General features: G+C 35.1%; 1 protein-coding gene across 4 annotated transcripts in view; it reads left to right on the top strand.

The window, feature by feature from the left end:
• Nucleotides 1-17477, top strand: part of LOC133647083 (calcium-dependent secretion activator 1) — a 316166-nt gene that overhangs the window by 77103 nt on the left and 221586 nt on the right. For all 4 annotated transcript variants that reach the window (XM_062043190.1, XM_062043199.1, XM_062043182.1 and 1 more), the window contains exons 7-9: nt 2628-2739; nt 3970-4109; nt 15435-15501. In XM_062043190.1, coding sequence (XP_061899174.1) covers nt 2628-2739; nt 3970-4109; nt 15435-15501 — 319 coding nt within the window. The remainder of the gene's footprint in view (nt 1-2627; nt 2740-3969; nt 4110-15434; nt 15502-17477) is intronic.

Below are 17477 nucleotides of genomic sequence, written 5' to 3'. Positions count from 1 at the left end.
TAAATATTACTCAAATCTCATCCACCTCAACAAAAATGATCCTAAATTTCTGTTTAGTACAGTAGCATCGCTAACCCAACAAGGGACTCCTCCCAGTAGCTCCACCCACTCAGCAGATGACTTTATGAATTTCTTTAATAAGAAAATTGAAGTCATTAGAAAAGAGATTAAAGACAATGCATCTCAGCTACAACTGGGTTCTATTAACACAAATACGACTGTATATACGACGGATACCGCCCCCCAAAATTGTTTCTCTCTCTTTGATGAAATAACATTTGAGGAATTGTCCAAATGTGTAAATGGGACAAAACAAACAACATGTTTACTTGACCCAATTCCTGGGAAACTTATCAAGGAGCTTTTTGTATTATTAGGTCCATCAGTGTTAAATATTATAAACTTATCACTTTCCTCTGGCACTGTTCCCCTAGCATTCAAAAAAGCGGTTATTCATCCTCTACTCAAAAGACCTAACCTCGATCCTGATCTCCTGGTAAACTACCGGCCGGTGTCCCACCTTCCGTTTATCTCGAAAATCCTCAAAAAAATTGTAGCACAGCAGCTAAATGAACACTTAGCGTCTAACAATCTCTGTGAACCTTTTCAATCCGGTTTCAGGGCAAATCACTCTACGGAGACAGCCCTCGCAAAAATGACTAATGATCTATTGCTAACGATGGATTCTGATGCTTCATCTATGTTGCTGCTTCTTGATCTTAGCGCCGCTTTCGATACTGTTGATCATAATATTTTATTAGAGCGTATCAAAACGCGTATTGGGATGACAGACTTAGCCTTGTCTTGGTTTAACTCTTATCTTACTGACAGGATGCAGTGTGTCTCCCATAACAATGTGACCTCGGACTATGTTAAGGTAACGTGCAGAGTTCCCCAGGGTTCGGTTCTTGGCCCTGCACTCTTTAGTATTTACATGCTGCTGCTAGGTGACATCATACGCAAATACGGTGTTAGCTTTCACTGTTATGCTGATGACACCCAACTCTACATGCCCCTAAAGCTGACCAACACACCGGATTGTAGTCAGCTGGAGGCGTGTCTTAATGAAATTAAACAATGGATGTCCGCTAACTTTTTGCAACTCAACGCTAAGAAAACGGAAATGCTGTTTATCGGTCCTGCTCAACACCGACATCTATTTAATAATACCACCTTAACATTTGACAACCAAACAATTAAACAAGGCGACTCGGTAAAGAATCTGGGTATTATCTTCGACCCTACTCTCTCGTTTGAGTCACACATTAAGAGTGTTACTAAAACGGCCTTCTTTCATCTCCGTAATATCGCTAAAATTCGTTCCATTTTGTCCACAAGCGATGCTGAGGTCATTATCCATGCGTTCGTTACATCTCGTCTCGATTACTGTAACGTTTTGTTTTCGGGCCTCCCTATGTCTAGCATTAAAAAATTACAGATGGTACAAAATGCGGCTGCTAGACTTTTGACAAAAACAAGAAAGTTTGATCATATTACGCCTATACTGGCTCACTTGCACTGGCTTCCTGTGCACCTAAGATGGGACTTTAAGGTTTTACTACTTACGTATAAAATACTACACGGTCAAGCTCCTGCCTATCTTGACGATTGTATTGTACCATATGTCCCGGCAAGAAATCTGCGTTCAAAGAACTCCGGCTTATTAGTGATTCCCAGAGCCCAAAAAAAGTCTGCGGGCTATAGAGCGTTTTCTATTCGGGCTCCTATACTATGGTATGCCCTCCCGGTAAAAGTTAGAGATGCTACCTCAGTAGAAGCATTTAAGTCTCATCTTAAAACTCATTTGTATACTCTAGCCTTTAAATAGACTCCCTTTTTAGACCAGTTCATCTGCCGTTTCTTTTCTTTTCTTTTCTACTCTGCTCCAAACCCGGGGTGGACCGCTAGCCTGTCCATCAGATGGGACATCTCTACGCTGCTGACCCGTCTCCACTCGGGATGGTTCCTGCTGGCCCCACTATGGACTGGACTTTCGCTGATGTGTTGGACATTCACAATATTATGTCAGACCCACTCGACATCCATTGCTTTCGGTCTCCCCTAGAGGGGGGGGGGGGGGTTACCCACATATGCGGTCCTCTCCAAGGTTTCTCATAGTCATTCACATTGACGTCCCACTGGGGTGAGTTTTCCTTGCCCGTATGTGGGCTCTGTACCGAGGATGTCGTTGTGGCTTGTACAGCCCTTTGAGACACTTGTGATTTAGGGCTATATAAATAAACATTGATTGATTGATTGATTGATATATTATATTATATTATTAATAATTATTATTGTCTATTGTGAGCGAACTGTGGTGCTGAATTTCCCCCAGGGATCAATAAAGTACTTTCTATTCTATTCTATTCTATTCTATTCTATTCTATATCAATATAGATCAATACAGTCTGCAGGGATACCGTCCGTAAGCACGCATGATTGTATTTTTTAATGACAAAAAACAAAAAAACTAAAAAATATTATTATTATTATTTTGTTAAGGACAAACACATGCGTTTATGTATGGACAAGAGACCAAAAAGCACAGAAAAAGTATCCGTATTTATGTGGACATAATCCCAGTCCTCTTTGTTGCAGTACTAACCTATTGACTAATGTGTGTCTAGTTGGGGAACCCAGGGGGACTTCACAACTACACAGCCCTTACCTGCCGTTAAAGTGAAGCTCTTCACTGAAAGCACTGGAGTGTTGGCGCTGGAGGACAAGGAGCTTGGACGGGTAAAGTATATCCAATGAAAAAACGGGTGAAAAGAGTCACAGTTCATATCTTAGACCAGGGGTCACCAACCTTTTCGAAACCAAGAGCTACTTCTTGGGTACTGATTAATGCGAAGGGCTACCAGTTTGATACACACTTAAATAAATTGCTAGAAATAGCCAATTTGCTCAATTTACCTTTAACTCTATGTTATTATTAATAATTAATGATATTTACACTTAATTGAACGGTTTAAAAGAGGAGAAAACACGAAAAAAAATGACAATTAAATTTTGAAACATAATTTATCTTCAATTTCGACTCTTTAAAATTCAAAATTCAACCGAAAAAAAGAAGAGAAAAACTAGCTAATTCGAATCTTTTTGAAAAAATTAAAAAAATAATTTATGGAACATCATTAGTAATTTTTCCTGATTAAGATTAATTTTAGAATTTTGATGACATGTTTTAAATAGGTTAAAATCCAATCTGCACTTTGTTAGAATATATAACAAATTGGACCAAGCTATATTTCTAACAAATCATTATTTCTTCTAGATTTTCCAGAACAAAATTTTTAAAAGAAATTCAAAATACTTTGAAATAAGATTTAAATTTGATTGTACAGATTTTCTAGATTTGCCAGAATAATTTTTTTGAATTTTAATCATAATAAGTTTGAAGAAATATTTCACAAATATTCTTCGACGAAAAAACAGAAGCTAAATTGAAGAATTAAATTAAAATGTATTTATTATTCTTTACAATAAAAAAAAAAAAATTACTTGAACATTGATTTAAATTGTCAGGAAAGAAGAGGAAGGAATTTAAAAGGTAAAAAGGTATATGTGTTTAAAAATCCTAAAATAATTTTTAAGGTTGTATTTTTTCTCTAAAATTGTCTTTCTGAAAGTTACAAGAAGCAAAGTAAAAAAAATAATGAATTTATTTAAACAAGTGAAGACCAAGTCTTTAAAATATTTTCTTGGATTTTCAAATTCTATTTGAGTTTTGTCTCTCTTAGAATTAAAAATGTAGAGCAAAGCGAGACCAGCTTGCTAGTAAATAAATACAATTTAAAAAATAGAGGCAGCTCACTGGTAAGTGCTGCTATTTGAGCTATTTTTAGAACAGGCCAGCGGGCTACTCATCTGGTCCTTACGGGCTACCTGGTGCCCGCGGGCACCGCGTTGGTTACCCCTGTCTTAGACTGACTAATGTTGTTGTTGTTGTTTTGCTATTACTTGTAGGTTGTGCTTCATCCGACGCCAAACAGTCCCAAGCAGTCGGAGCTGCACAAGATGTCCGTTTCAAAAGGCTGCCCAGACAATGACCTCAAGATCAAATTGGCTATTCGCATGGACAAACCCCAGAACATGAAACATTGTGGGTAAGTGTCACATGGGATTAGAGATGGGAATTGATAAGATTTTTCCAGTTACGATTCTTTTTTTCCACTCTGCTTAACAATTCAGTTCTTTAACGGTTCTCTTATCGATTCTTATTTGGAAAAAAAGATAAGAAAAATATGGATTAGCATCAAATTTGTTTAGTTTAGAGCTAACATGGCCTTACAAAGCCAACAGTGAGGTCTTAACACGCGAAGTCCCAGAGAAGGGTCAATTGACATTTTTACCTAGAAAACACACAAGAGGGTCATTTGACCCCTAGTCCCCCCTGTGGACACTCCTTTTGTTATGAAAATGTGGCTGTTAGTGGCACACGGCAGGGGGCCACTTGAGCCTGTGTGGGGGAGGGGACCTTACAGCTCAAGCTTTAGTTCTGAGGTAGGTTGTGTGTGTTTTTGCAAGGATCAACAGAATGAAGGGATCAACACTCTGACATTTATTGTTAAAAAAAATACAAAACAAAACATATTTACAAAGAATGAAAAAGCAACTGTTTTCCCAGTTTTGGTGTGGAGGGTTGTTGCAGAAGCAATTGTTATTTTTGTGTGCCAAAAATAGTTTAAAAAAAAAAATTTACAAAGAAAAAAGCATATTTACAAAGAATGAAAAACCATGTCCATGTAAACGTGACTGACATACATTTGAGCAGTCACTCACAATCCTGGCACTGCCATTGCTCCTTTCGGCATTTCCCACATGTATAATTTTTCTGTCTACCTAGACAAACTGCCCCTAACAGCCGCATTACCATAACAAAATGAGTGATTAGTGTATTCGGGAAAAGCGTCGGGCCAAATGACCCCTCTCTGGGTCTTCTAGGTAGACAGAAAAATGCTGGGACTTCTAGTGTAGGGGAACTGCACTTTTCTTGGAAATTTACTTGTCGTTCACAATCTTTATGAAAGACGTGACGATGGATGTTATTGTTAATATTTTTTTGCAATCTGAATATTAAATAAACGCGATCCTTACAATGGAGACTATAGGAGCCGTTCAATTCTGCCTATAGAGTCCCTAAAAAACTTCTTAACACCTCCATTAGGGTTTTATATACACAATGTAAGTAATAAATACATATGTAATGTTTTAACAGGCACATCTATAATAACATTTAATATTTACGTAATTTGATCATTTTAAGCATACACAGCGCATTACTTTTCAAAAACTCATCACTATGTTTGCTTTTTTTTTCTTTATCACTGATTAATGCTGACTGCAGACTTAATTGGAGAGCCAACAAACATAATGAAACATCATTTACTGTACAAGGTCTGCTGTCATTAGGATGCCGACTGATTGAATCTTATTATATTCCTGTTCTAGATTAAAAATGTCTCATAATCCTCGCGAAAAAACAGGATGGGTGGGGGGGACAAGCGCTTTTCGTGTCCCAACTTGTCGGATTACCTACTCAGACGTTATCAGTCCAGGTAAAATGTGTGATTTATGATCTACAATACATTTCCAGGGAACAAGGAAGCAAAGAAGCAGCAGGCCACGCGATGATGTAAACATAGGGACACCTGGTAGTGATTACGGCGCCACTCTAAATAGTTTGTCTGCGTTAGCACTTATAATGACAATATTACTAATACAAACCCCGTTTCCATATGAGTTGGGAAATTGTGTTAGATGTAAATATACACAAAATACAATGATTTGCAAATCCTTTTCAACCCATATTCAATTGAATGCATTACAAAGACAAGATACTTGATGTTCAAACTCATAAACTTTACTTTTTTTTTGCAAACAATAATTAACTTAGAATTTCATGGCTGCAACATCTGCCAAAGTAGTTGGCAAAGGGCATGTTCACCACTGTGTTACATGGCCTTTCCTTTTAACAACACTCAGTAAACGTTTGGGAACTGAGGAGACACAGTTTTTAAGCTTCTCAGGTGGAATTCTTTCCCATTCTTGCTTGATGTACAGCTTAAGTTGTTCAACAGTCCGGGGGTCTCCGTTGTGGTATTTTAGGCTTCATAATGTGCCACACATTTTCCATGGGAGACAGGTCTGGGCTACAGGCAGGCCAGTCTAGTACCCGCACTCTTTTACTATGAAGCCACGTTGATGTAACACGTGGCTTGGCATTGTCTTGTTGAAATAAGCAGGGGCGTCCATGGTAACGTTGCTTGGATGGCAACATATGTTGCTCCAAAACCTGTATGTACTTTTCAGCATTAATGGCGCCTTCACAGATGTGTAAGTTACCCATGTCTTGGGCACTAATACACCCCCATACCATCACAGATGCTGGCTTTTCAACTTTGCGCCTATAACAATCCGGATGGTTCTTTTCCTCTTTGGTCCGGAGGACACGACATCCACAGTTTCCAAAAACAATCTGAAATGTGGACTCGTCAGACCACAGAACACTTTTCCACTTTGTATCAGTCCACTTTAGATGAGCTCAGGCCCAGCGAAGCCGACGGCGTTTCTGGGTGTTGTTGATAAACGGTTTTCGCCTTGCATAGGAGAGTTTTAACTTGCACTTACAGATATAGCAACCAACTGTAGTTACTGACAGTGGGTTTCTGAAGTGTTCCTGAGCCCATGTGGTGATATCCTTTACACACTGATGTCGCTTGTTGATGCAGTACAGCCTGAGGGATCGAAGGTCACGGGCTTAGCTGCTTACGTGCAGTGATTTATCCAGATTCTCTGAACCCTTTGATGAAATTACGGACCGTAGATGGTGAAATCGCTAAATTCCTTGCAATAGCTGGTTGAGAAAGGTTTTTCTTAAACTGTTCAACAATTTGCTCACGCATTTGTTGACAAAGTGGTGACCCTCGCCCCATCCTTGTTTGTGAATGACTGAGCATTTCATGGAATCTACTTTTATTCCCAAGCATGGCACCCACCTGTTCCCAATTTGCCTGTTCACCTGTGGGATGTTCCAAATGAGTGTTTGATGAGCATTCCTCAACTTTATCAGTATTTATTGCCACCTTTCCCAACTTCTTTGTCACGTGTTGCTGGCATCAAATTCTAAAGTTAATGATTATTTGCAAAAAAAAATGGTTTTCTCAGTTTGAACATCAAATATGTTGTCTTTGTAGCATATTCAACTGAATATGGGTTGAAAATGATTTGCAAATCATTGTATTCCGTTTATATTTACATCTAACACAATTTCCCAACTCATATGGAAACGGGGTTTGTAAAATGTCCGATATAAGCACTGTGATACTTGTGCAAAGCTGGACAGCCAGCTAACATCTGAATGTCCTCCAATAAACACACAATGTTGCTCTTTTATTCTACTTTAGTAAAGTCATTTACATAAGGTAAACATGGTAGGCTATAGGCCACTAGGAGCTAGCAGCTACACAACAGCTAAGCACACAATAGCCCACACGCTAGACATACGTAAAATGTGTCCTTAATTGACCAATATTGTAGTCTAAAACAGCACATTTGTCGATATAAATAAGTATGAAATAGTTATTGTTGCACATTACTTATACATACAAAGTCTCCAAGGCAAAAGCGCAATAAAAAGTATCCAGTAACAAAAGTGCCTGCATCATTAAAAAAACTAAACAATTACCATTCCATTCTAGACGTTTAATAATAAATGGTTTAATGTTTTTCATACCTACCATTGTTTTCTGTTTGACTAATTTCACTTGATAAAACTTTTTCCAACATTCCACACTACGAAATTATAAAAGTAGATAAGTCTGATTCCGGCTGATATCATGTTGGTTTAATATCGATATTGGTCAATACTCAAGGCCGTATTGTATTAAAACACTTCTAGATGGAACATTTTAATGTAATATGATTGTTCATGTTTTTCAGTCAGTACAAATTGGTGTCGTATCGCGCTGTTGTGCATTACAAACTCAAACGCGTTTCGTGTTGTTGTAGAAGCTAGCTTATCTCTTGCCGTAGTTAGCTTTCACGGCTAATACCGTATCATGTTGCTACACTAGAAAAATAGTTCCTCAGTGTTCGGTCTTACAATAACAGCTTGGTTATTATACAGGTTACAGAACGTTAATGAAGTATTCTTGACGGTTTTTGAATGCATTTTTAAAGTGATTTAGAGGTAGAATTGATTGCTCCCATTAGCTGCATTTCTAGCCACCTAGAACGAGACGATTTGTATATGTTAGAAAGCGAAACAAAAACAAAACCTTTTGTCTTCTTGTCTCTCATAATGATTGTGAACGATAGGTAAAATTCCCCCCAAAAGTGCAGTTCTCCTTTAAAGTTCTGAATGGTTGTGTGTCTATTATATGTGAGTTTAATCTCGAAGGTTCTCCACATCTAACCCCAGGGTCGACTGGTGTGGGCTCTTGCCAACCCTTTAACCTGATCAGCATAAGTGTTGGAAAATGAGTGAATAAGAGTGAGCATTGACAAGTGTAGAAGCATGTGGAGCACACGTTTTAGCTGCTGATGTGTGATGCTGTGTGGCTCGAAAACATTTTGTGTAATAAATAAATACCCGCCTGCAAACTGCAATTAATGCTGAATGTTAATTTTATGTCCTGAACAGACTGTGATAAGATGTTGAGGCTGTATGAACAACTCACATTCATGGTCACTGAGCGCCTCTTGACTCTTCAAAGAGCTCAGTGTCCCAAAAGTTGGCTCTACTGCTCTCTTGTGGTCACCTGGTGTCACTTCACAGCCAAAAAACAGGCACAAATGCAGAAATCATGCAAAAGGCTATGGAGTGCCAAATGGAAATAAATAAATGAATAAATAAATCTTTAAATACATTTTTAAATTTTTCATTGATTTATTATAATTGTAATTACATACATTAATATGGTCTTAAATATGTAATTATTGCATTTAATGTTTATTTACATTTAATTCACTATTTTATAAATGAATTCATTATTTAATCATTGAAATAATTATTGATTTCATTATTTTATAATTTGATGATTTATTTAATGATTTTCTTAATTCATGAATAGGATACGATAGACTTTATTCATCATACAATGGGGAAATTACGTTGTTGCAGTGCAGGTTTTTACATACAGTAACAGAAATAAAGTGTAATGAGAAACAAAAATATTTGAATAAATGTTACATATTGCTCACTACTATGTACAGACAGAAGATAAAATACAACAAACAAACACTAACATCCATATTCCACACCACTAAAAAACATAAAAAAACATAACGGGCAGCACGGTGGCAGAGGGGTTAGTGCGTCTGCCTCACAATACGAAGGCCCTGAGTAGTCGTGAGTTCAATCCCGGGCTCGGGATCTTTCTGTGTGGAGTTTGCATGTTCTCTCCGTGACTGCGTGGGTTCCCTCCGGGTACTCCGGCTTCCTCCCACCTCCAAAGACATGCACCTGGGGATAGGCTGATTGGCAACACTAAATTGGCCCTAGTGTGTGAATGTGAGTGTGAATGTTGTCTGTCTATCTGTGTTGGCCCTGCGATGAGGTGGCGACTTATCCAGGGTGTACCCCGCCTTCCGCCTGATTGTAGCTGAGATAGGCTCCTGCGCCCCCCGCGACCCCGAAGGGAATAAGCGGTAGAAAATGGATGGATGGATGGATAAAAAACATAACAGTAATCTTATGGTTGTGGATAGAAAGGATCCGCGGCAGTGCTCCTTCTTGCACTGTGGATGTAACAGTCTAATGCTGAAGGAGCTACTTAGGGCCTCCACAGTGTTGTGCATGGGGTGAGAGGGTTTGGACATTATGGATGTCAACTTGGTCAAAATCCTTCTGTCGGCCACCTCATGAATGCTGTCTAGTGGGCAGCCTAGGACGGAGTCCGCTCTCCTAATCAGTTTATTAGGTTTGTTCCTGTGTCTGACCGTGCTGGCCCCACCCCAACAAACGGCAGTATAGAACACCGCAGGAGCCACCACAGTGTTGTAAAATAAATAAATGAATAATTAAATATTACAATAAATAAATATTTAAATTGTGTAATAATCAATTAAATATTGAATCAATTATTAAAATTATTAACTGATTGAATAATTACCGTAAAAAAATCAATGATACATTTAATAACACATTTATGTATTGATTTGCAATTATTAATAATTGCTGTCACATTTAAGTAATTTTTTGAATATGTATTTATTGATTTAATGTTGTCCCCTTTGGCACTCAATACATAGAAGCTTTTTTTTCGTTGCTTTTTTTTAATGTACCAGGTTCCTATTTGTTTATTTTTGTAGCTATAAAGTCAACTTCAATTTATGTTTCGAATGAAGTAAAAAACTATTTTCAACCATCAGCGTCTAAGTAGAGTACTGAAAATTAAGGAGTCCAATTAATCAAATCCACCAATTAGTTTTCTTGATTGCTTTGATGCAGTTGCTAACACAGCTAAAATAAATCCCATTACAAGTACATTTATTCATAGCAGCTAATGTATGTTACGTGCCTGCATGGCAGCCATCTTTGCGGGGCCACTTTCTCATTTAAGGTAATGCAATACAATGAGTTGTATATTGAAAATAAATAATGACTCACTCATCTGAATTGTTTGAATCTGGATGTTGTTTAAAAACTTTTCCTGAAATTTGTGGAATTCCTGGAAATGTGGGAATTTTGGGAAAATCAAAAAATGGTATAAACAATTAAAACAATGTACTTTTCCGTACGAGGCCCTGAGTGAAAAAAGTTTGGACACCCTTGGTATACACCAGGGGTCACCAACCTTTTTGAAACCAAGGGCTACTTCTTGGGTACTGATTAATGCGAAGGGCTACCAGTTAGATACACACTTAAATACATTGCCAGAAGTAGCCAATTTGCTCAATTTACCTTTAACTCTGTTATTATTAATAATTAATTATATTTATCTTTGTGGAAACACTGATCATCTTAATGATTTCTCACAATAAATATATATAGAAACAGATAAATATCAATATGCAACACTTTATTTTTATATTTTCTCTAAGTGCACATTTTTCAAATTGAACATTTTCAAATGATCACTTCTAAGACAGTCTTGTGAAATCACAATATCCCATTTTAACTAGCTAGCCACTAACACTTTTTAACAAATAATGAATTACTTTGCACCATGTTTGTACAAATAATAACTCATGTAAAATACAAAAGTAAACTCTCAAATTTTTAAATCATGTCACACTTTGAACTGGACACCAAATCTGTTATCTGTTTCTTTGTCAGTTAGTGGGAAGCCTGGCATTGCATGCTGTTAACTAGTGTATTGTAATCTGGTGTGTAACTTGACACTGCAACTCTGAGTGAGTCTTGCAGATGTGCATCAGTGAGGTGTGTTCTGTGTTTGTTCTTGATGAAGTTCATGTCAGAAAAGGCTGATTCACAAAGATAAGATTTTTCCTCATTGTTTGCGGAACCTTCTTAATCTTTTGGACATATTTTCACAGCAATCTGGCCTTAAGCTTAATTATGATAAATGTAAAATGTTAAGGATCGGAAATCTAAAGGGAACGTCCTTTCGAATGGAATGCAAAGTGCCTGTTTTGTGGACAGATGGACCAGTTAACATACTTGGTGTTGTTGTCCCAGAAAATCTGGAAGATCTAGGCTCAGTAAATTATGATAATCGACTAAGAAAGCTGGACAAAATTATGCAATTATGGAAAGGGAAATCCCTAACCTTGTATGGTAAAATGTCTATTGCTAACTCGTTAATTATTCCTCAATTTATTTATTAGTTTTTGTCATTACCAGCTCCATCACAAAACTTTTTTAAGATTTATGAGCGGAGGGTCTTCGATTTTGTCTGGAACGGCAAACCAGAAAAGATTAAAAGAAAGGTTTTGTACAAAGAGTATGAATATGGGGTCCTGAAACTTCTCAACCTTGAAGCTATGTGTCTGTCTTTAAAAGCATCAATTGTTCCAAAGATGTATTTAAACATTGAGTGGTACACAAATGTCCTGTTGGACAAAAAACATGTACTGTTTTAAAAGAAATTGTATCCTTTTTTACAAGTGATCCCCTCCCAGAGAGTCTGCTGGGAAACATGGCGGGGTTCATAAAGGAAACAATCCACTCATAGTGGTGTTTTCAATTTTATGTGCCAGAAAAAAGAGACGATATTTTGCAGCAGTTAATATTGATGAACTCTAATATTGTAATAGATGGAAAGCCTTTCTTTTGGAAAAATATGTTTGAAAGAGGAATCATTTTTGTCAATGATATTATCAATGAGAATGGTAAAATTATGAAGTATGATGAATTTAGAGCTATGTATGGTGATGCTTGCTCAAGCTTTTCATTTTATCAACTAACTGGAGTAATTGGGAAAAGATGGAAACAAATAATTAATTATGGAACTACTAAATTATTAGTTTGTAAACCTCTAATAAGAAATTCTAGTTGGCAAAAAGGAACTAAAATAAATAGAAAAATATATAATTTCTATTTAATAAAGAAATCTTTGAAGGCTGCCTCATACAACACAAATGGAAAATGGGAGGACTTTTTTGACTGCCCGTTGCCATGGGATGCCATATTCAAACTAATCTATAAAACCACTATCGATGTGCAAAATCGTTATTTTCAAATTAAAATTATTTATAACTTCTTACCCACAGGGAAAATGTTAAAATTATGGAATATGACAGAGTCAGATGATTGCCGATTTTGTTGTCAGGAGCCTGAATCCACCCTGCATTTGTTTTGGTATTGTCATATTGTGTCTTTGTTTTGGGTGGAAGTTGAAAAAATGTGTTTAAGGATTGGTTTGTTTATGAAGCTTAATGTGGTTTCTGTTATTTTAGGAGAGTTCATTGACAATCATGATTTAGTCAATTTAATTATAGTACTCTGTAAAATGTTTATTTTTAAGGCCAAAAACAGATATTCACTTAGTATTACTTTCTTTAAAACATTTATTTAGTATTTTCTAACTTTAGAAAGTTACATGGTTGAAAACGATGATGATGCCAAAAAACATTAAAAAAAAGATGAGAAGTCCTCAAAGGCTTATTTTGAAAGTATAATTATGTTTATAGATTATATGATATCTGTTGTTGTGTTCCCTAATTTGAGTGACCTGGACATAATCTGGACTGTACATAAATGCTTATTTTGAAAATGTAATTTTGTTTATAAATTATATGCAATCTGTTGTGTTCCCTAATTTTTTTCTGTGTACATGAATGAAGGTGTGTGTTGCTGAGTCCGACTTGGAAATTATCTGGACTGGGCCTGGTTTAAAAAACCCTTTAAACAAATCTAATTTCATTGACAACCTGGTCTGTTGAAGATAAGGCCCTTTTTTAAAAATTAAAATAAAATAAGATAAATAAATAAAAAACATTTTCTTGGATAAAAAAGAAAGTAAAACAATATAAAAATAATTACATAAAAAATAGTAATTAATGAAAATGTTAGTGGACCAGCAGCCTATACAATCATGTGTGCTTCAGGGACTGTGTCCCTTGCAGATGTGTTGTCTATGTTGTGGGAACCAGAATATTGGTAGCAGAAAGAAATAACCCCTTTTGTGTGAGTGGGTGTGGATGAGTGTGCATGGGGGAGGTTGTTTGGGTTGATGCACTGATTGAAAGTGTATCCTGTGTTTTTTCTATGTAGATTTAATTTAAAAAAAATAAAATAAAAAAAAAAAAAAAAATTTTTTAAATTTTTTTATTTTTTTATTTTTTTTATTTTTTAGAACAGGCCCGCGGGCGACTCATCTGGTCCTTACGGGCGACCTGGTGCCCGCGGGCACCGCGTTGGTGACCCCTGGTATACACTATCAATATATATTTACATATATAGTACTGAGGCTGCTGGGCTGCTGTGTTGTTACTGTTGCACCAAAACAAGTTAGCCTCTTGAACGTGGCCTCATGGATGCTGTTTTATTTACAACGACAGCTGGAACAAACAGCTCACAGAAGGACTTGGGGGAAAGGCAGACCCGAGCTCATCAGTTACCCGCAAGCAGCCTGGTGGAGCTGCAGGGAAGTGGGGTCCTCACCCTCAGATGTTCTTTTAAAATAAAAGTCCCCTCACTTTAGTATTCAATGCGACACGTGACATTCGTGTGTGTGCGTTAGTGTGAAAACGTTGTCTTTTTTGGACAATATGATGCAAAAAGTTAGAATTTTCATCAAGTAAAAAAGTGCTCTTAGTATTTTGTAAATTAATTCATAGAAAATAAGCTAAAAAATATAAAAAGTATTCAGTATAAAATAACAAGTAAACATCTTTAATCATTAATAAAGCATTGGTAAAGACTTCATTTGTAAAGCATATTCATGACAAAAAACTTATTCTCATGCACTTTGTAAATACAGTTATAAATGTTTTACTCATTATTACTAAGCTCATTAGTTAAAGATTAGTGAACACTGAATTATCATTTATAAAACATTCCCGACATTGATACTAATTAATATACAGTTTATAAACACAATTATAAATGTTTTACTCATTTTTAATAAGCTCATTAGTTAAGGGATTAGTGAACACTGTGTTCATCAATTATAAAACATTTACGACATGAACACCTATTAATATACAGTTTATAAACACAATTATTAATGTTTTTCTCATTAATAATTGGCTTATCTATAAAATGCTTAATGGTTGCATTTTTGTACTTAATAAATGATTAAGTCAGCATTTATACATTTGCCTATATATATATATATATATATATATATATATATATATATATATATATATATATATATATATATATATATATATATATATATATATATATATATATATATATATATATATATATATATATATATATATATATATATATATATATATATATATATATATATATATATACACACACACACACACACACACACACATACACATGTACCGGTATATGTATTTCTACAGTTTTTATTAATGCCGATATGTAACGTGACACATCTTTACATGATCTATTAGTAGTATTGTACATGTCTTGTGTGTCTACTATCCCACCTATTTGTGTTTAAATTGATTCTTATGAGTTCATAGATGTGTTACTATTGATTTCTAGTATGAGAAATGATACTAAAAGCAGTAGTGCTCCTTGTGTGTCTCAGCAAACAACATAAAACATTTTAATTTTCCTGAGGGAACTCTCCTGAAGGAATCAATAAAGTACCATCTATCTATCTATCTATAAGGGTTTCAGTTGCAATAACCCTGTTCAACCAGGAGATGTCGCAGTGGAAAGAGACTTCCACCAAGAATGAATGAATTATTATTCCTGTGCAAGAAGAAAACATATTGATATGTTTACAGCAGTTCTGTTTCACACTACAAAAAGTGCCAGTAAAAATGTTGTTTTGTATAGTTGCATGACTTTGCTGTTCTTCATCCCACAGGTACTTGTTTGCTATTGGCAAAAATGTGTGGAAAAGATGGAAGAAACGATTCTTTGTACTCGTTCAGGTAAGAGCATGTTTGAGCTTCAAGGTTCCTACAAAGTACTTTCCAAAACAAAATAATACTACCAATAATAAACATATGGATGAGGCTGTGCCTTATGTTGGTCAAGAACAAGCTGTATTAAAAGTCAAACATTGATTATTAATTAATTAATAAATCAATCACCATGAAAAAGTCATCTTTAACAATGTTATATTTATCACACTATTTTAATATTACTCTGCTTGTAAATATTCTACTTCTTCTGCACGATGTTGGATTCCATGTTCATACATGTTGAAGTCTCCCTTTGAGTTTGTTTTCATGCTAAATCGAATGAGATCAGGAACATAAAAACAATAATATCTTATTAGGCCTTCAACATCACCTCTATTGTACTTTGGGCCTCCCACAGTATACTTGTACTTTGTACTTGTACTCAATTTTATACTTCTACTTGTTTACTTTTACTTTTGTATTTCTACTTATGTACTTCTACTTGTATACTTCCACTTATATACTTCTACGTGTATATACTTGTACTTAAAAGTTATATATGCATACATGTACACTTTTACTTGTATACTTCTATGTATACACCGTATACGTATTGAATAGTTCTACTTGTACTTCTATGGATGTCATGATCTGGTTGATCTGAACCTGGCTGCCAAATAGGATGCTTTTTACGGACTGGATTATTGTGCTTGAATTTTGCGGATCTTTTGATTTGTTTGCTTCCATGCTGCATCGCTTTCCCTATGTGTATAGTTGTAATTGTTTAGTTGAATATGTATACTGTAGTTGCATATGTAAAATTGTGTAGTTGTACTTGTATACTGTTGTTGCACTTGTATAGGTGTGTATATTTATAGTAGTGCATGTGTGTTTGGATAGTTGTACTTGTATAGGTGTGCATATACTGTATAGTTTTGTAGTTGTACTGGTATAGTTCTGTACATTTGTAGTTGTGCATGTGTGTTCATATAGTTTTACTTGTACAGGTGTGCATGTATAGTTGTGGACTTGTACTTGGATGATTCAGTTGTATACTGTAGTTGTGATTTTTGACTCCCAGCTAACTTTTATCCCACATATTAAAAATATTGCAAAAATAGTTTTTATCATCTTAAGAACATAGCCAGAGTCCGCCCGTTTCTCTGTCAAGCCAACACGGAAGTACTCATTTTAATAAAGTACTAATATAACTAAGTTTTAATTATCCTAAGGGAACTCTCCTGAAGGAATCAATTAAGTACGATCTATCTATCTATCTAAAGCAAGTTTTTATTTCCTATTGTTTAGAGTATTGTAATGCCCTGCTTTCTGGTCTTCTCAGAAATAATATTATACAGCTACAATTATTATAAAACTCAGCTGCACATATGCATGCAGACGAGGACCAGAGGGCGGGAGCACATTACACTAGTTTTAAAGTTGTTGCTTTGGCTCCTTGCTCGCTTCAGGGTCAATTTTAAGTTTAATTAGTTTTGAAATGTCTTAATGGCCTTGCGCCTTCTTATCTGTCTGTACGTATACACACACACACACACACACATATATATATATATATATATATATATATATATATATATATATATATATATATATATATATATATACATATATATATACATATATATATATATACATATATACAGTATATATATATATATATATATATACATATATACAGTATATATATATATATATATACATATATACACATATATACCTATGTATACATATATATATATATATATATATATATACACATATATATATATATATATATATATATATATATATATATATATATATATATATATATATATATATATATACATATATATATATATATATATATATATATATATATATATATATATATATATATATATATATATATATATATACATATACATATATATATATATGTAGTGATTTCTATGGGGCTTTGGAAGAATGCTTGGCAGGGACAGACAACATGGAGAAAATTA

The sequence above is a fragment of the Entelurus aequoreus genome, linkage group LG01 (assembly GCF_033978785.1).
Source record: "Entelurus aequoreus isolate RoL-2023_Sb linkage group LG01, RoL_Eaeq_v1.1, whole genome shotgun sequence".
NCBI lineage: Eukaryota > Metazoa > Chordata > Actinopteri > Syngnathiformes > Syngnathidae > Entelurus > Entelurus aequoreus.
The sequence above is the reverse complement of the archived record's forward strand: the minus strand, read 5'-3'. Positions and strand labels throughout refer to the sequence as shown.